This window comes from Egretta garzetta, unplaced genomic scaffold, assembly GCF_000687185.1.
Source record: "Egretta garzetta isolate BGI_Z169 unplaced genomic scaffold, ASM68718v1 scaffold553, whole genome shotgun sequence".
Lineage (NCBI taxonomy): Eukaryota > Metazoa > Chordata > Aves > Pelecaniformes > Ardeidae > Egretta > Egretta garzetta.
The window spans coordinates 532,014-552,762 of record NW_009259328.1 but is presented as its reverse complement, the minus strand read 5'-3'; the positions used below and the strand labels follow the sequence as shown (position 1 = coordinate 552,762).

At 38.2% G+C, this 20,749-nt stretch overlaps 1 protein-coding gene across 1 annotated transcript in view; it reads right to left on the bottom strand.

The window, feature by feature from the left end:
* Positions 1 to 20,440, bottom strand: part of NUP210 (nucleoporin 210) — a 60,733-nt gene extending 40,293 nt beyond the window's left edge. The window contains exons 1-12 of the mRNA XM_009636654.2: positions 20,394 to 20,440; positions 19,258 to 19,394; positions 18,339 to 18,470; positions 14,797 to 14,893; positions 12,544 to 12,694; positions 10,624 to 10,756; positions 9,587 to 9,745; positions 9,051 to 9,119; positions 8,638 to 8,744; positions 7,520 to 7,660; positions 6,150 to 6,287; positions 2,351 to 2,506 (exon numbers count right to left, since the gene is read on the bottom strand). Coding sequence (XP_009634949.1) covers positions 2,351 to 2,506; positions 6,150 to 6,287; positions 7,520 to 7,660; positions 8,638 to 8,744; positions 9,051 to 9,119; positions 9,587 to 9,745; positions 10,624 to 10,756; positions 12,544 to 12,694; positions 14,797 to 14,893; positions 18,339 to 18,470; positions 19,258 to 19,394; positions 20,394 to 20,440 — 1,467 coding nt within the window. The remainder of the gene's footprint in view (positions 1 to 2,350; positions 2,507 to 6,149; positions 6,288 to 7,519; positions 7,661 to 8,637; positions 8,745 to 9,050; positions 9,120 to 9,586; positions 9,746 to 10,623; positions 10,757 to 12,543; positions 12,695 to 14,796; positions 14,894 to 18,338; positions 18,471 to 19,257; positions 19,395 to 20,393) is intronic.
* Between the last annotated feature and the right edge of the window lie 309 nt (positions 20,441 to 20,749).

Genomic DNA, 20,749 nt, shown 5'->3' with positions numbered 1-20,749 from the left:
GCAGAAATAGATCTTCCATGCTATCATAGCTGGTATGTTGATGAACAAGCCGTAACTGTATTGTTTGTTATTCTGATTTCCTACTTTTTCCATTGATGTTGAAGAATCCACCACAGACTGACTGCATATTTCGTAACAATCGCTTTGATCAGAATTTTTCACTTGCAATACCTTAGCTTCCTAACCATCTGCAAATGGTTTCAGGATAGAATATTGAACCATACGGTACAGTTAAAACCGCAGTCCTTGTGGATGATCGTTAACTACTCCTACAACTTGCTCACTGAGGTCAGTAAATAGAACTCTTCAGAGTTACTCTATGAAGAATGCAATTCCTAACACAGGAAGAAAGGCATTCAAAAATAACCTATTCAGATTGTGCACTATGCTGCTCTGAAAGCTCACATGGAGAGAAGTATTTTTTCTGTCTTCAGGCGTTGACTTATGTCTGAGGATAAGAAGTTTTAACTGAAAAATCTTTATTCCTCTATCTCCTGCCGGTAACTGTTGCACTGCTACAAAGCAGCATCCTGAGCTGTCCAGCAAATAATTTCAGAGCAAGTCTGTAAACTAAATTCTGCACCAATTTCAATTTGTGTCATTATTTTAAGCATTTAAGTCATTATTTTAAGCATGAAGTTTAGCACCTCTCAAATCCATTTTGTGTAATTGACATAAATAGTCTGAGCACAAAACCCAAACTAATTTACCCCTCAAAAAGCACAGCATTAATAGATGCAGCTGTTCCAAGTAAAATTTGGTTAAAAATATCTTTCCCAAAACACACATTTTTAAAAAAAAAAAAAAAAAAAGAAAGAAAGAAAGAAAGAAAAGAAGAAAAAAAAAAAAGAGAAAGGAAAGGTATTTGCACTCTCTTCATTATGGGACAGACTTGGCAGTCTTGACCAAACGCGTTTTTTACACTTTTGTCAAAAGGGACTTTGGTGCAACAGAAGTGCAGTAAAACAATTACAGCAGTGCTGCACATGGGAACACTTAAAAATTATGAGGTATTTTGTATAGCTAATGTATGTATATTTGATGCAATCAGCTTGTTCCCCACCAGTTGCTAAATTACAGGCACGTATCCTGGAAGGAAGGTGTGCTGCCCCAGGGCTTGCAAGACGTGCTTCCTAAATCAATTTGTATGCTCCCTTAGAAACAAAGACCATCACCTTTATAAAGCCTTAGGCAGAAGGAGGCTGTTTGCCAGTCTCAATAGCATCTGCTTGGCATAAACAAACCTATTCCATTTATGACCGTGCAGTTAGACAAAGCCTCTGGATCCCAGATTAGTCAAGCGTGCTCAGCACATCTCTCTTCGTTTTTCTGAGGTCAGAAGCAAGTTTCCTCTTCTCTGTCAGGTTTCCATTCCAACGCTTAGCTCTTTGCAAAAGGCATGGCGTTAAAGCATAGATCGAAATGCCTCAAACTGTGAAGGTAGCAGAGTAGCACTGCTTCATAGTAGTGAATATACACCACACTAGTACTTGCTTTTAGTTTCTATCCCATCATGCTACAGGTCTGGCAGTTCTTAACAGCTTGATAGAGCCTGAACGCTGACGGTTTCATTAAGGATAATTATTTGTGTCCAAAGGATGCAAGAAAATATTTCCAAATCAATAACATTCTAGAGAAAAATATTTTAGATTGTAGAATTACAGTGTCTAACCAGTGTTAACCAGGGCAGCTTCTTCAACTGTCTTTGCACATTCTTTCCTGCGGGGCCATTACAAATACTGTTCCTGTATTTTGTTCACTCCATACCACACACTGGTCACCCTGACCAAATCCTAAGGACAGACTATGATTTGCACCGACACTGCAAAATCCCTCTTGGGAGATATATTTTTCATTCCCATTTTCTCCTGATTGCTTTTTCTTGGCCAGCTGTGGTATCTATATTAACTATGTGGCACTGTATTTGTTTCAGCCACTTCTCCAGGCAGGAATTGCCTTGCACATCTTGATGACGTCTGTCATCCCACTTCTTACCCTGCAGAATGAATTTTTAGTTTGGGTTGTCTGCTTTGATGGCTAGGCCAGTAGTAAATTACTATTCCTATTTCCTTTCCTTACTATTTCCTTCTTGAACTCAAAACTTCCCACAAGGAAAAAAACTTGCCAAGAAAATCAGAAAGGGGCAAAAATGGGAGTAAAATTAATGCAGAGGAGAGAGCTTGAATCCCTAGAAGCACAAACTCTGAAATGAATCACTTAACCTGACAGAGGGTAGGCAGGGAAACCTCTTGGGAACATTTTGGTAAGGAGAATGTCTACGGCATTCCCAGCTTCTTCACTGTTTCCAAAAGCCATATTCAAGAGTGACCAGGGAAAATAAGAGTTTTACCTTCATTTCTCCATAATGCAATGGATTCTGAACATCAATTGCCTGAATAACACTGACACCAATATCATTTCCAGTTGTCATTACTCCTTTGACTGTCACTGTAGCAACTGCCTGGTTAGAATAGGACCAGCTGAAATTTCCACTTCCACCATGAGCCTAGAATACAGAGAGAAAAATCTTTCAAATATTCTATGAAGTATATGGTTCTCATGTTTCTTAGCTGCCAAGCCTTTGAATATCTTGCATGAAAACCAGGGAAACACTGAGCAACGACAATGGTATTATTGAGGAAATACAAATAACACCTCAGAACTTTCAAATAAGCAGGGTGAAGTAAGACACGAGACAATTACTACCCTTCATTCATTTAGTTTCAACTTTCTTCATGCACGTATCCTGTGTGCTCACCAGTGCACCCAAATACCTCTCTCCCAGCTGCAGAAGTCTGATGCTCACAACTCCCAGTGATTCATAGTGCATAGAGGCAGCAGAGCATTTGACAAATAGGCAAACCGGAGGCCTGGCACGTGGGATTATCACACTTCTGAAAACTACCGTTGCTTCTCTGTTGCTGACAAAGTGCTGATTTTGGGTCTCAGAGCTGACACTCTGTACCTACTAGCTTCTTTCAATGGGAATTGTTAAGGAATTTAAAGGGAAGAGAAAAGAAGGTGGGAGGCAGTGAGGGAATGAGGCAAGAGGGGGGGAAAAAAGAAAAAAAAAAAAATCACTCTCTTCTTGGCATTACTTCTTTATTTTTGTGCTGAAAATCAGCATGTCTACCTGCAGCCATTCAACAAATATGCTGCTCCAGGAACTGATCAGTCATGGAATGAGCGATAGGCACACATGGGAACTGCCCACTCTTGCCACAAGCACTGCGAGGGTCTGCAGAATGTACAGGCTACACTCCCACAACAGCTTTTCAAGGAAGGAGTCAGTAACTGCTAAACTAATACACTCAGGTTTATCATGCAGATCCCCATAAAAAACACCAAACCAATAAAAAGGAAAACCCCACCCTTTTCCCAGACTTCCCAACTCTTGAAGGGTTGTTCCACGGTTAGAAGAGCTTGTGAGTGGAATTATTCTACACAAGGGTAAGAACTAGTTATTTGATATTATGGTTCACATCAATAGAGTCAAATTATTACACCCACGGTGCGAACACTCGGCAGCCAGGACAGGGTAACATCTGCTGCAGGTTCATATTTTGTAAAGTGAAGGGCCAAAAAACACAAGCAGAGTATTGTCCTCCTCGATGCGTAATACTAGTTACTGAAGAAACATAACCATTACAAAGCTGTAATGTGTATAGGTTTTAAACATCATTATTGTGAACTGTAGGAAGTGCCTATTGAGACAAATACTGTGCAGAAAGGTATATGAGAATAATGCGTTTTTAAAGCAAGTAAAAAAAAAAAACCTACTTTCACACTCCAAAATAAATTCCAAAGTTCCAGAGTAAAACAAGGGTGAACATTGGAGCAACTTTTTTGTTTACATGTATTGTTTTTATTTAACTTCCTCAGCATTTGCTCTAACCTGTTTCATAATTAAAGTAAAACTGAACAAGATGATAAATCTTGTCTAGAAGGGAAGTGTAGGAAAAAAACAAATTTAAATTATGCAGGAACTCAGCTAATAACTTTTACCAGGGCAGGGGGAGAAGGGGGTAAGAAATCAAAAGGACAGTCATTTCCCTTTTTGCTTCCCATGAGCCTGTGCACAACCTAATTACAGAAAGAGCACCAGACAAAGACAAATGGATAAATAAGTAATGGTGTGTGACAGAAGGAGACTCATGGGATGTGGCAAGAAACATTTAAAGAATGTAAAAGTTCAGAATGTTTTGTAAAGATATTTTCAATTAAAACAGGGAAATGAGCAGAAAACACAAAATAGAAATACCTAATTCTTAATAGTTCTATGGAGTCACATCTCATTGCCAGACAAGCCAGATGCATTACTACATTTCTCTCTCCAGTGGTCAGTTTGCACCGAGGAGAGAAAGGGTAAACCAGCTTCTAGTTCAGTCTAATCATTATCCACAGCCTGTTGGCTGAACTTCACTCCACAAACTGCTATCAGTGATGGTGACGCCCTCACTAGGAAAAAATAACCTCCACAAACTTAACTTCACAAAGACGGCACTTCACTTCTCTAGTGCACGGAAGGAAGGAAACATTTTTTTTCCCCTCCCCTTTTTACTTGCAACAGAAGCCATCTTATTAACACAAATATGAAAAAAGCAACCAAAAAAAACCAGACAGCTGACAAAGTAAATCTTGAAAGTCATTCCAATACCATCTGGAAGGAGTTACTTTAGCTATAAACAGAATGTGGCTAGATCCAAAAATCCCTTTCAACTTATTTTCAGAAAAAGTGTATTCACCAATTTAAAATAGCCTGACTCAAAAACTATCAAGTAGGAGGCAAACACTAATCTGCAGGCAGGAACAACAGTCAAGCTGTGTGCTACTGTAAACAGCCACTAGGACTGTTAAATGGGCAGATTGGGAAACGTTCTCCATTTCAGTAAATGTAAACCAATTTAAATGTTCGGAGAAAAAAGTTTTTGGTTTTAATGAAAAAGAAAAATCACAGTGAAGTAAGAATATTGATGCAGATTATTGGAGTAACACAAAGGGATGTTCTCTAGTGAGATATTTGATGATATATGCAAGGTAAGGTGAGACAAGAATAGAACTGTAAAAGAGGTGGGAAACAGAAAACCACATTTACTTTCCCTTACTGGGAGAACTCTAGTAGAAGGTACGATTAAGTACTGAAAATGCGTATTTGTACTAAGAATTTTTACCACACTCTGCTGGTGTGGTTGGGTATAGCATGACCTAAACCAAATTTTAATCCTACAGAAATTACAAGTACAGATGACAGCACTGAACTCAATGGCTTCAAAACTTTATATTTACACTAGAGAACCCAGTTTTATCCCTATGAGACTGATTTGTTTACACCAGACACCATCTGTCCTGCTGCCTCTTTTTGTATACTGTTTACCTGAAGACAGCCCCAGAACTCAGCACTACTTCATGCTAAAAGGGAGAGGTAGGAACTGTGCACTAAACACCTGAGTGCAGGATCTGGGTATCATTGTACTGGGGTGAGAGTCTGGGCTGGGGACTCTTTTCTCCAGTTAGACTATACTCTGGATACTGGAAGACAAGCCATTCAGTTCATGAAGTGTATGGAAGGATTGTCATGGGAACAAAAACATACGTAAGAAAGGTAAGAAAAAAGTCCCTTTAGAAGGGCATACTGTAAATGAAACTGTGGCCTCTGCCTCCCCATAACCTTTTATTAGAAACATGAGATGTGTGGGGAATGAAGGATACAGATGTCAAAAGTTGATAGGGTGCTGCTCATGGATCTTGTCATGCCCTTTCTGCAGTCACCTCACACTCCGATTCATAGTCCCATACTTCCATCCCTTTAGAGTAAATCATAGACTCAAATTATTACTATTAAGCTTTGTACCTAAGATGTTTTCTGTGATTTCAAACCACTCTGGAGCATATGTGTGTGGTACATACATGAGGGAGAGAGGAAGTGAATGAAAGACAAGAGGTAAAAGTTGGTGGGGTATTTATGTTTGTTGGATTTTTGTGTGCTTATTTTTAACTAGACATTAATTACTGCAACTAACATTGGACAAAACTCCTCCAAATAAAGTTTTGGATATCGTCGCATATTGCCAAAATATCTAAGGTGAACTCAGGCCTCACTGTGCCTGCTTGAACAATGCTTCCTGCATTTTGATACTTCTTTGGCATACCTGTATGGTGTACTGGTAGACTCCTGCTTTCGGCTGCCAAGGAAACGTCAAAATACTGGGTGAAAGAACTATGGGAACATATATTTCAACATCTTGCTGGTTTCGCACTGGAACTGGTAATGTATGAACACCTCCATCCTACAAAAAGCAACAACACAGGATTATAAAATGACACAATAGTACTTCCTAGGAATAATGTTTAGTCCTTAGAGAAGTTGAAAACATCTCAAAGAGAAAGGAAAGCAACTATTTAGTCACCTACGAACAGTGTTACTTGTGAGCAAATAGTCAGCTCATCGCAGCAAAGTGTGCTATTGTATTAAAAGAGTAATATCACTATGGGGAAACAGGTGCCCACATTCATTTAAAAGGCAAACATCAGGAATAAATACACTCCCTCACTACTCGTAGTTTTTGAGACCTCATCTGGAGAACTAATTTGGTAACTCCACACCTGCATTTACTCTTTGCTCATTCTACTCTGCAGCAGGGGAAGACGAAACTCAACCTAAAAGACCCATTCCTCAACCCACCCCGAAATACTGGCCCTTACAACTTCATTGTAATTGTCATGCCATAACCCTCTGGCACAACATACTGTTTCTTACTGGAGTTCTGAAGGAACTGACATTTCATTCAAGAGTACCTCTCTCACACAGGCAATGAGCATGGCTTATCATGTACAAGGATCTACTACATCCTACTAAGGGAATCACTAAAATGATTTCACGGCAAATGGGTTGAAATGTTGAATTTTTTCCAAGGTTCAAGCAAAAGCAAATCACTTTCACACCACGTGCCCTAGTTAGCCATACATTCAGCAGCCTGCCCGACTAGCAGAAAGTTAATGAATATTAATTTGAAGAAACTTGCAGGCTGATACATTTGGCAGATTTTCATTCCAGCATTTAACATCACTTACCAAATGATAGAAAACTTTCCAAATGTAACTGAATGCAGAACAAGGCCAGGGTATGACACTGATGATCCTACCACAATAAATTGTAAAATTCACTCAGAGAGCATGAGACGACCTTTGTACCAGCACAACAATACAATATGTGCCCACATAAGTATCTGCCATGAAAAAAAAAATCAGCACTGTGCACCACTAGTTTAATAGGCATTTGCCACACACTCAGTAGCAAAATCCCACAGTCTTTATTTAAGCAAATCCTCTGTTGACTTAATTGACAGTTTTCCTGAAGTAAGGATTTTAGAATTTGGTTCTTAATCTGTTTAAACAAAGATGGCTTATACCCATATAATTCTTCGGTTTCCTTCTACTATGTCACTATTAAGTCTCTACTGCACAAGTAAATAATTTTTAGCTCTACCGGTAAAGCAGAAGAGTTATTATAAAAATTTACCTGATCTACTACTGATGTCAATGCAGCATCAATAGTGGTCTGACCCTTCTTTATTGCTTTCACATAATGATATGATCCATTCAGAGATGACTTCAGCACCTCAAAATACTCTTTGGACAGCTCTGTATTAATTCTGATATTCTAAAATCAGAACATTAAATAGATATTACCACAGGTAACCGACATTAATACTGTACAGACAGCCAAAAACACATTAGCAACAAATCAATGAGAAAACAATCATTTGGTAACAGTTCAAAGAACATTATCTGAAACAGAGTAGGAACTTTTCCCTATGAAAGTTTCAGTCAGATTGTATCTTTCAGATACAGTATTAACTTCACAGCAAATATTTACTTTTTTAAATTATCAGCAACATTTAATATTAAAAGGACCAATATTTATACCACCAAATAACCCATATTTTACAATAATCTCTTCATTTTGTCATTCTTAAACACAAAAGGGGAGGAACACACAAACATACTACCTCAATAGCACATCGCTTCTGAGATTTAGCTGAAATTCAGATCTAGATCTCAGGAAGCAAATAAGTGCAAATGAAGCAACACTCACAGAAACTCAATTTTCTGAAAAGCAGTAATTTAATACAATTTTTTAGCTAATCATCTAAGCTTTTCCTATAATCAGCTGAAAGGAAACAGGTAGATCCCCAAGAGTGTTATAAGCCTACCTTACACCTCATTCTTTAATAGGAAAGATTGCCTCTAGGCATGACAATATTACATCGGGGGGGGGGCGGGGATTGAGGAGATGAAGTATTAGTACTGGGTATTAGATGAGTATTAGTACTGCTCCCCAGCAGTTACATGGGTTTGCAATTTCCAGTGCAATGCCTATGCTACATGTCTGAAGTGCATTGTCCAACTTCTTCTACTTTCTACAGCACTTAGACTCCAATGGGCACTTTCACATGAATCACCCAGAGTGCTTTATTTAAAAAAAACCAAAACAACAAAATAAAGGGAGAAAAGGAAAAGGCAAGAAACAACATGCTTTGAAATGACTCAATTTAAATAAGAAACTGTTCAACTGATTTCAAAGCAAGCCAGGATTTAGGAGACAGACACTCAGAAGGATATCAACATTTCACTTACATCAGATAAATACACCTTGTTGCTCGATTTATCATACACTTCAATTGTAATTTCATAAAGTCTGCCTGTTTCTAGGACCCATCTGTCACCTGGATGAACTGTAAATCCTACAAAACAGGAAATATTGAACAGAATAAAGCAACAGCCTCTTTACGCAATGGATATAAGCATTTTGCTTCTGGTGCCCACACTCTGAAGATGCATCTTTGTTGTTCCTGAATACAGAGATGAAAGAAAATAAATAAATATTTACTACTAAAACTTATTTCACATTGAGCTTTTATGAACAAAATTACTTTTCTATGAAAAGCAATACGAGAAATGGAAGCATGTATATATGCACAGAAAGACAACACAAAAACAGAAGCAAGACATTATATTAAGCAATCTGGAAAATGGCAGCCAATACCAACCTAAATACCCAGGATCTACAACATAGATAGTGCTGTTTGGTAGTCTGGAAACCCCTTGCATGCGAATACCTGAAGTCTCAGTAAAGGAACAGAAAAGTTTTGACAAAAGTCAAGTAAAGATCAGTTTGTTTCTGGGGCTCCCTGTGCCTCTTTGGATATTTAAAGCTCATTGTACAATGAAAATAAGTGTTATCCCCACTATCCTGGAAGACAGTGAGCATTTCAGAGAGATCCCACTAGAGAATATATTGCTCTAAATACAAAAAATTAAAGCCCCATCATATTTCCACATTGACTGAGGGGAACAAACATGATTCAATTGATCTTTTGCCAACCTAATTTCTTAGAACATTTCAAGGCATCAGGCAGCTCTGCCGAGACAGAATTCACAGCAGTGCTGCCTTCTATGGCTCCATCAGGTGCTCCTGATTTTCAAGCCTATTGGTACAAATATGGATAATTTTATCTCTTTGTGCTGCAAAGTTTGTCCCCTGCCACAAAGATCCAGATGGAAAAGCATCACCTAGGAAGGATACTCTTGTGCCCAAGTATGAGGTTCGTTTGTCCTTTCTGCAATGCAGTTACAACTGATGTTGCCTGGTCCAACTTGGCAACCGGCCAAGACAGATCTCCCTTGGGACCAAGTGTGTTGCTCTGTAGCTGCAGTTCATACTGATCAGACGGCATCATTAGTTCTGTACAGAAAACAAGACAACATACGAAACAATAAAAGCAAATGTGTCAGTGTTTGGATGCTGCTAATTATTGCTGATTAATTTTTATTGATGCCTGGTGCACACATTAAATCAGTATTTCTAATGTCTTGTAGAAATAGCATTTCTATGATTGTATCAATACACACAGAAATGAGCTTCTTTCCTAACTTTGATTTCTTTGAAACAGAAATTTTCAGCTAATATCATCCCATTGTTTAGACCTAGTATCCAATTCATTCCCAGCTTCAAAACTGATCAAATTACTTTCTATGAGTTACTGACAGTTTACAGCACTCCATTCTGTACTACTAGCTGATATAGCGAGCCCTGTTTACTAGCTCAGTAAAACATCTCTTACCTAGTTTCTGAAATAAAAAAAAAGAAAAAAAAAAAAAAAGAAAAATTATTACCAGCACAGGCTCCTTGTAAGCAACAGATATGGTTACAAACTTCTATACCTTTAAACGGACATAAATCCAGCTAACCCACACTTGTGGAAGTGGAGCAAATCCATTTGTCAAGAAAACATTTTCTGTTAGAAAAACTGCTAATCTAAATTTGTTCTAACCAAGAAAGTCAGACACAGTTTCTTAGTCAATGTGAAATAAATGAGGACCTCTAAAATGACAGTGTTAGCTCCTATTCTAAGTTACCCTTACCTTCATGTCCTTGACAAATCTGCAAGAGTATATCCTTTATAGACTTAATTTTTTTGAGAGAAAAAATAAACAGCTCTATTGTCATGTAGTTTAGGAAAACAGTATTAAATATTTAACAACGCAGTTTAAACACAATTAAAAATTCCTCAGCAGTTTCAAAAAAAAAAAAAAAAAGAAAGAAAAAAAAGCAGGACAAACCTGTAATCTTCCCTTGCCTTATTTTCTGAACTCTGTATTTAACTGATGTTCCTACTAGAAGATAAATGTCATACGCTGGATTTAAAAGGATGTTTTCCAAAATAAGCAATCTGACTTCTGCAGGATGTACATGCTATTGATTGAGGGGGAAAAAAAAAGAAAAAGCTATGACATATAAAGCAGTTCATCCATTTGAAACAGACAATGCAGCAATAATTTATAAGCAAAAAATATTACTTGCTGTAACTGGCTCTTACTACTACCTCAAATTTTGTCACAACAGAAAAATGCAAAGGACAATGAATGATATAGAGGTCTGCTCTGTGCATACTGTGCAAGGCTGAAAAAAAATCAAGTCTGTATGGACATAATTTTGGTTCAGTTTTCTGGAGAATACAGAAAAACTTGAGACAGATGCACAGTGACTATTCAGACATCTAGAAATTTATTTTCCCTACTGTAAAACATGGTACCTCATATAACATATCCTTTATAACTTCACTGAGGAATGTGTATCAAACTCATAGGTCTATTAAATTAGGAATACAACAGGTAATTGTACAAATTCCATCACAGTTGTTTGACAGATGTCCACTGAAAATGTGCTGTCTGGCAGCAGTGAAAGATTTGAAGGAACTACCAACCATAAAGCCATAAAAAATTGCAAACGGAACATTATTTCAATTTCACTTACAGTATCAGCTCAAAACTAACTCAGAAAAACAAATACTAAACCAGTAAACTAAACAAGCTACAAGCATTCTAGAAAAAAAAGAAGTCAGACAGCTATCATATAGAGTAACTGTATTCAGCACAATTATCAAAGGTAGAACTGTAAGAAAAATAGAATGCTCAACATGTACTATTATTTGTGCCACGTTACTAGTATTACATACATTTAGATAATATTTTCATAGAACACTTTTTACAGGTTTGGGTTAGATACTCCAAGGCAATTCTGCTTTAAGCAAAAACATTAAGTACAACATGTAATAACACAAATCTGCAAAAGCAGACTACAGATATGAGATGAACTTCAGAAAACCCCCATCATTTTATACAAGGATTTTTTTTTTAAGGTGCAGTATTAGGTTGATACTAGCGCAATGACAAGTATTCCTGTAAGCAATAACCTATAAAAATTCTCTCAGGTGCTTGTAAATTCTATTAAGAGAAAAAACAACTCTCTTACCAGAATTAAATTAAAAACTCAGTCACCACAAATGACAAAGAAAGAAACAGCCTGGATCTACCTAACAGCTGGGAAGACCACCCATGCTGCAGCTTAACACCCTCGTAGCACTGACATTCTGATCCCAACGCCCTTCCTTGGAGACCAGAATCTAATGAGGTAGAATTAGATACTAATGAAGTATTCATGACACTCATTTCAATCACAACAGGAAATATATATCCAATATAGCAATCCTTGTTCTAGCTATTTAGTTACTGAAAAAAAGACCTAAAGTGTACTAGCTGGTTATTTTTAAAAAGAGCTAAAGGGCCAACAACCTATCCAGCATCATTCTAGTTTTATTTATATATATAATGTGAATGAATATCAGGAATAATAAAATAGCACAGAAGTATTTGAAGTGTATTCCTCTGCCGCTGGGCCTTTTATCAGGGAGTCAAGTTTAGAAATTATCTCAGCACATGCACCATCCTGGGTTAGGTAAGTGCACTGAGGTAACTGCATCAACTCCAACCCTTCCAGGGCGATCAAGAGTAGCACTGTCATCTTCTGCAATACGGGCTGCAGAGTCAGCCCAGTAAGACAGAAATGATGCACTGCTATCCACACTGGGAACAATACAGCAGGGCAAACTTACAGTACTCCTGTAACACTGGATTATAAGACTAAATAATAATAATAAAAAAAAATAATAATAAAAAAAAGGATCAATGCAAGTTTCTTACCTTATAGACACTTTCCTGTATTCTTGCTTTTAATTTAGAAGTCCCTGTTTTCATTCCAGACACCAAAATGGTATCTCCTTGCTTGGCAACTTTTTCCATCTCCGATATATACGAAGGTGGAATGTAAGTGGATTCTAAGAACTTGAGTATACTGAAAGGTGAACGGAAAAGAGAAAATTGTTAACCAATCTTTGTAAACCCACAGAGAAACACCACCACCATCTATTCGCAGCTATTTCAATTTTTTAAGCAAATTGAAGATGTCTGCCTGGGACCAGATATCCAAATTTTACTCATTCTTGAAGATACCCGCAGTTCATTTCTGTGACTGATAAAAGTTTGTTTGAAGTTTGTTTGTGGGCTTTAAAGAGATATCAGAAGACTGCACATGTTGTCTATAATGATCCCTCCAGTTTTTATAAAACTCTAGGTTATTGTGGAACAACTGATGTGAAAGACCCTAAGCTTATGTTTATAAAAGCAACAGCTTAACAAACCAGACCGTAACTTTGACCTACATGAAGAAGCTAGTGTGCATTTAATAAATGACCACAAAAAAAAATCTACAGGCAGAATACTTGTAGTAACTGTTAGAAATTTCAATGAGATGTAACAACATAGAGGAAAGGAATTTGCTATGACTGGGTAAACAACAGGACAGAAATTGAAAGAGGACCACGTTTTAAAGGTTGCCAGCTTCTGTATGTACATGATCTTTTGGCTTTATGTGCACTTTCACAGTAAGATCAGTAATGCCATATTGAGAACAGTTATGAATATTAACATACTTATGACAGTTTATCACTTATTTTGCAAAGCTGTAACACCATTAGAACCTTTTTTATTATTTCATAGCTGTGCTAACAGCAGAGGATATAGCACTATTTATTTGACTAAAATCACATCTCTAGCAAGTACTTATACTGAAACAAAAAGCTCCGTATGGAGTAGGGCTTGGATCGTACGTCCCACCAAAAAATTAGCACACTGTTTGGCTCTCACTCTGGGTAAGGGCCATGCGCTCATACCTGCAGCTTCAAGCATCTTATGGCCTTAACAGGCTTTCCTCAGGTAATGCTGCGTGTTTGTTTCTCTAAGGCTGCAAAATTGGAGTTTGCATTTACCCAGTAGCAAAGAGTCTAGTTTGCTACTCCTACACATTTCCAATGTATCTGGAACATACGTTTGAGGATGGAAGTTAGCTGTTAACCATTCTGCTCTCTAAGAGAGCTCGTTTCCCCACATTCTAGCCACAGAATCATCATATGAATAAAGCCATTTTTTTTAAAGGAAGATGTAGTTTCCCACACTATTTTATGTCCTGCAATCCACCTAGATTTTGCTGGAACCTGTTTTCTGAAGTAACTGAAGTCTCTGGTGCATCTTACAAGCTTACTATATGTTAGGGAAATTTTGACTAAAGCTGTACTCAAGAAGTGTCTGTAAACTGTTTTCTGAGAAAAAAAAACCTGTTTCATGTGTTAGCAGTCTGGACAAATTCATGTATTTGGAGGCATTTTTTCTACCAACATTCATGTTGAGGCAAGATTCACCACAGCATATAATATAATGCATACTAGCACAATACTGCTAGATAACAGGATCCTGGTGTGTTGACACCAGTTGGTGTCAGTGCGAGGATAAAACTCTTGGCGTCCAACTTGAAAAATATCCCATACAAGGTACTTACTACTAAGTAGCCTTCAATTCTGTTAGTATTATAAGGATGGAAACTCAAATTTCTGTTTGAACCCTGAAGAACAGAACAATGAAGTCACCACTGTAAAACTACACATCGTGCACATGCTTAATGAAATTAAAAAAAAAAAACAACAAACAAACCTCCACCAAAACAGAGGCCAAAGATGGTTTGGTAACAAATACAGGAGGAAAAAAATAAAATAAAATTTAAAAAACATCTCTGCTGACATTCCAAAATAACAGTCTTACTGATAAATCTTTCCTTTGCACAAGATGTTTCAAGAAGATCAACAGTTGCATCTATTTATTTCTAGTTGTTGGATTAGAACTACCTGGGCTGCTCATTAACACTGTTAGTTGTTAAATTAAACAGAGATGAGAGTGCCCAGGCTGTCGAGTAGGCACTTAAAAAAAAAAAAAAACCCCGAAACAATTGACCCATAAGCATGATTTTAGGCATCAGTTCAGTAAACTGCCTTGATGTGGGGAAATATTTATACACATCAAACTTAATGAACATGAGACTTCTGAGAACAAAGTAAATGAACTTACCGTAATGCATTGTGGGAATCTGAGAAGCCATCAGCCTCTGTGTCTTTTACTATTGTCCAGTCAAAGACTAACCCCGCCAATGTGCTGAAAGTGTTTCCTACAAATCAAACGATCGGATTAAAACAAAAACAAATAAGACACACAGAGTCTGCCTGGAACACAAATGATGACTTTTCCCTCTAGGAAATGTCTTTCTCTTATCCCTGAAAGAGGGAGTTTTAAATAAACAGGCTGAAAGCAAAGATTTATCATGATTACACTGAAGTGTAATGGTCTGCTAATCTGAAACATTTTATAATCTTCAAAATGAGTCTTGCTCTGAATTGCAGTGTCCAGTGGGACAATAAATATGGAACTGAAATCCCAGTATTTACGGTTTTAAAATAAATTTTCATTTGTGTTCTTTCCTTTGACATTCACATCTATACTAATAAAGAAAGAATCAAAGCAAATTTATTCTCAAATTCTTATCTTTGAAGGTAATGACATTTTTAAGCCACAAAAATATTTTAAGACAAGATAATGCAACTCACAGAACTCACAGCCTACCTTGTTTCTCCCACTTCTATACAACTTACTGCAGTTAGTTCCGAATCCCAAATAAATAGGATTTTAAATACAAAAATTTAAACACACAAGGCAATATTGTAATTAAAATTAAGACTGGTTTATTTAACATGTATTCAAGTCAAACTTTTGTTAACGATGCATGCTTTAGCTTTGCAAAGCTGTAGTACGCTCTTTTGTTTTGCTCCAATTGAAAATAACAAAGCAAGTGGAGAAACGCACATCGGGGCACTGTGGAGAGGCTATGCCTGGGCACGGCCAGTGCCACAGCAAAGGGGTAGCAAAAGCACAAAACCATCCTTGCAGCCCCTGAACAGCCACTGGGCCTGGATATCCTGGCTCCTGCTGGGGTCCCTCACTGTGAAGGCAAGGTGAGGTTATCAAACTATCATGGGCATTCCCCAAACGATGCAGCATCTCCCTCCTTCAAGAAGAGACCTCTGCAGCACAGAGGGCAGCGGCCACCTCCAGGTTACACCTGTCAGAGGCAGCACCCAGGGGAGCAGACAGGTAACACAGTGCTGGTCAGAACTGCATTAGGTCTTTGTCCTTCCCTGCAGGATCACACAGCCATCACATGAGCTGCCGACTAGCAGCCCTGGCCAGCTGTAACGTTATCCTCCCAGGCTCCTCGGATGCCCATGTAGGCAATGACTTGCGCTCCTGCTCCGCAGCCGTAACCCAGCCCAGAGCTGCTCCTCTGTGAGGCTCCAGCAGAAAAGCAGCTCTCCCTGGCAATGCTGGAACAAACCCAGTAGACAAGGAGAGCTATCTTGAGGTGCTCTGCTCTATCGCCGGGGCAGGAAGCAGTGTCTCTTGCACACTCATAGCCAAAGAAATGCAAACTCACATCTTTACAGCTTTCTCTTATTTAACTCACCTCTAGTTAAGTGATAATAAAATATCTTGAGCAACATTCAACTAGTAAAAGAAAACAGTGTACAGCATGACTTTTTTCCCCCTCTACATTCTATACTTAATTTGGCCAAAGAACTCCATCTTCCTCTCTTACATTAGTAATCTTTGAAAAGTAGTGTTTGAGGATTGAGTTTATATTTGGAGCTTATTAAAAATATGTACAAAAAAGGAATCTGCGTTAATGAAACTGATTAAAAAATACAGCTTATGAAAAAAATAACTGGATAATGAATATATGGAAGATAATAAGGAAAGAAGCTATTCCTGAAGATATATCGATACTCAAAGAAGTGGAATCATCTATACTAATGAATGGTCTGACCCATACCAGATGCAATGATCTGGCAACGTAAGATGCAGTAATCGCCATCAGCCCAAACCAAACCACACTTGTTACATCCCTAGGGCCCACTTAACAGCTTTACATAAAGCTACGTCACTGCAACATGTATACGTACAGCAACTGATACAAAGCATCTACTCTCTCCTGCTCACACAGGCTGCAGCAACAGCCTTGGCATGCATTTTTTGTGCAAGTTTTCAGCAAGCCTAAGCAGATTTTTCCCAATATTAATTGAAGTGGATAATTATTTATATTTATTTTTCACCTTCTGAATAGTAAAAAAAAAAAAAAAGTGTTCAGAAGTCCCTTATTCAATTCTCTGACTTTTCCTGAACAATTATGTCTTTCAATACACTACCCACCACTCTTGAATTTTTTTTAAGTGTGCCAAGAAAGACCACTGAGAGCCCAGTATGTCCAAAGGTCTCCCAAGGATGGATCCCAAGGTTATTTGGGTCAAAAGGAACTGCTTTTCAAAGCTTTTGAGCGTATCTTGATCGCCTGAACTTAGATTGGGAAGTTTAGTCCTCCGACTTCTAACCCACACCTTGTTTCAGTCACGCAGATTAAACATTCTTTGTGGGTTTTGAACCACTGCTCCTGTTCAGACTCTAACTTGGGTGGCTTCCAAGGCAAATTTGTCCATTGAGCACAACTGAGAGTTTGCAGAAACACCAAGCCAAGAATCCAGTATTACGCATAGTGTAAGAAAATGAAATTAATTTTCATTATTAACATATTGCCATACTTAACCTGGCATTCACGGTTTACAAACAAACAAATGTCTGATGGCTCATTAAGTACTCAAACCAAACAATTCAACCTTTTATAGCTGCTTTACATATCATTTCCTTTCAGCCCAGTCGTTGTCCTAAAAATCACTGTTTGTGTGGGTGTTGATGTGTGCATAAAAATCGATTGTTGAAACCAAAGCATGAAATTCTTACCAGCAACATGGTTCTTTTTCTGATGCTACAGACAGTATGAAAAGCAGAAGTTTTCTGCTCCTATTAAACAACTATGCATGCAATCCAAATGTACTGACTTCTATAAGCCTAAATGCTATCTCCCACAAGTGAGTGTTTCTGTAATAATTAAGGGATATTAATCCAAGCAATAGCTGGTTGGTCTTCAACACCTTCTGGTTGTTGGATGTTTGATTGGACTCGGATAAAATGTCCTTCTGCAAAATTCTTTAGACTATTTCAGTAAAAAAAAAACCCAAACAAACAAACAAACAAACAAAAACCCAAAAAAACAGACCACTTCACATTCCTGTGCAGCCTTGCTCAGCTTAGTTAAATCCTGATGGGCCATTTCAACAGGACAAGTGTTGGGAGTTTTTCCATTACATTCTCACTCTTAACCTGGAGGTAGAATAGCTAGGAGCTGACACCTTTATTTTAATTATTTTAAATTCCAATTTTTAAAAACACCCTTTGCACTAGGGTTAAATATCCTAGGAAAATAAGGGAAAAAGGCAAGCAGAAGTTGTTGGAAATCAAGCAGTGTTTGATTTTCCTATTCAGGTGGTATGTAGATTTTTACACTTAAACGAAACCAATAGGCTACTGAATGTATTATCTAGAGAACTCCCTTTAAATTACTCAGGTTGGCTTCTAGCGTTCAACTGTGTGGCAAATAAAACCAGTGCACATATCAGACAATTAAGAGTTTCAATATGTATTTTATCTCCTACTAGTAAATCTCTTACCTTCAGAATCCAAAGCCTGAATTTTTAGCTCCAGTGGTGAATCTTCAAGATAGAGTTCTCTCGTTGTGGACACAATTTGGATGCCATGAATTATATCAACTATAGCATCACAACGAAGCACTTGTCCAGTCACTTGAAGAGACATCAGAAAGAACACATGATATCAGCAACACTGGATGTGCTCATCAAGAACACCAACAAGACAAAATGCACCTTTAAATTTAGCCAATGACACAAGACACTGAAGGAACTGAAACTAGGTCATGACCTTGACTAAGGAACTCTTGTTCAAATGGCGATGGTGGCTAAGCAAGCAAGAAAAGCAGTTCCCTTCCTCACTGAATTTCAGAATAAATCTTAAAAAAATTGTAATTTCCATCTAAACTAACAGTCACAGATTTTTTTTGAGTACATATTAAGAGTTTCTGCAGTGCAACTGTCCGACATGGCTCATGTCCTAGAGAACTTAATGACTTTTACCCACAGACAGTAAGCCCGTATATTCCTCTTCAACTGCAAGACATTTAATTGACCATCTGGTTTTGCCTATCTGTCATTATAAAAACTAACCAGGTATATTGTATGACAGACAAAAAGGCAGTTTCCAGCTTTCTAAATGCAAAATGGCAGAATTTGCATTGTATAAAAAGCACATACTGAAAATTGTTTTCAACCACCCCACCTTCCTTCTTTTAAAAGAATTACCCATTTTCCTGGATGAATCATTAATATCACTAACACTTATCTGAGGTCTTCAACAAGCAGAACTTAAAAACCATGCCCATGGAAAGTCTAAAATGACTATGCACATGAATGGAAATTTCTTGTTTTGTGCACTTTTAAATCATTACTTTGTTTCTGGAGGAGGCCAGGATGCCCATAAACAAGTAGTGGTGTGCTTGCAAAAGTTAAGACTTACTTGTATCTTCAGCAAAGATGATACTTGTCAGACGTGTGGGCTGTGAGGACCGTGCCTGGACAACAGCTTTCTGTGAACACTGGCGTTCATCCTGATCTGCCAGCTCTATGCTTGCAACCTCCGGCCTGGTGGAGGACCTACAAGATTATTTGGTTGTGTTAGAAGGATTTAACTTACTGCCAGAGAGAAATCAAAGGTCTGGTTTAAAAGCCACCGAAATAACGTACGTGAGACATACATAGTCAGGACACGACTTCCCTAAGATCTGGATTGGAACAGCTCCTCGAGGACTTCAACAAAAGCAAGTGTGGGCTGCGGAAGGGGGAAAGCCCAGCCCAGATGCCCACCAGAGCCCAGGCGGACAAACGCAGCATTCTCTTCTGTGGCATGTTCACTGCTGAATGCTATTCAGTCATCTCAGAGATATACCCAGATACTTAATGAAGTTACAAAGCCCAAAGGCCTCACTACTTACTAGCTTAGAGGCGTGAAACAGGCAAAAACTCATACAGAATACTGAAGCAGAAGGTAAAATAATTTTAGCTAATACTCCAATCGCCATTTGTAATTTCATTTTCAAAACAAGTTTGAAACAAAGTTCTGAAAAAAAAGAAGTCTTCCCTGATGACAGAACATCACAATTATGTATGCTTGCTACAGCAGAGGCTCTGAACAAGAAGCAACATTTTTTTTTTAATCAAGAAATTAGAAAAAAAATGATTTAGCCTGTTTAGGTGAAGTATGTAACACTGTGTAAAACATGCAAAGTTGTATAATCATCTTTGGTGAAATGCAGGCCTACATGGAATTCTGACCTAAAATTGATGCACCTGTTACTTCCTGCTCTGGCTTGCACTGCTTTTCTAAAGACAACTGCTCCAGGAATGAGCTTGTGGGAAGCTCACCATGGACGTGGAGCCCAGTTCTCAATCCTGTGTGCCAAAAACATCAAGATGAGGCACAAAAAGTTTAAAAGTTATTAAAAACCACACCTATTGACATTAAATGAGATAGTAGCAATACATGAGGCCTGAATGTAGTGTGCTCAAAGCAATTAAAATAGTCAAGCAGGCCATACCTCTGCCAACTAGTTAAAGAACGTCACCCCTCCGAACTGGGATGAGCTGCTGACTAACTGTTTGGAGAACTGGGTCACGGCTGCTCTACACAACTCCTCGCCCATGCTACACCTGCAGGAGTTACTGCAGAGCAAGCAGAGAGGCAGTCTGCTTGGACTCCAGCTCAGAGCCCAGCACCCTGCCTAAGCTGCTAAAGAATTAAGTGCCTGAAACAGCCATCTCTGCTCAGGAATCCTGAGTCCAAGCTCTTTCACAAGGGTCCTCTGAAGGATTAAAACAATGAAAGAAAGCACTGATGGCAAAGCTGTTCAGGAATTGCTTCTCCCAGATGATAATGGCAGTTCTGATAAAAACATTGCATTATCTGGTAAATGCAATCTAAACCAGGCGCTAGATCCTGGTAAGATGGTGAA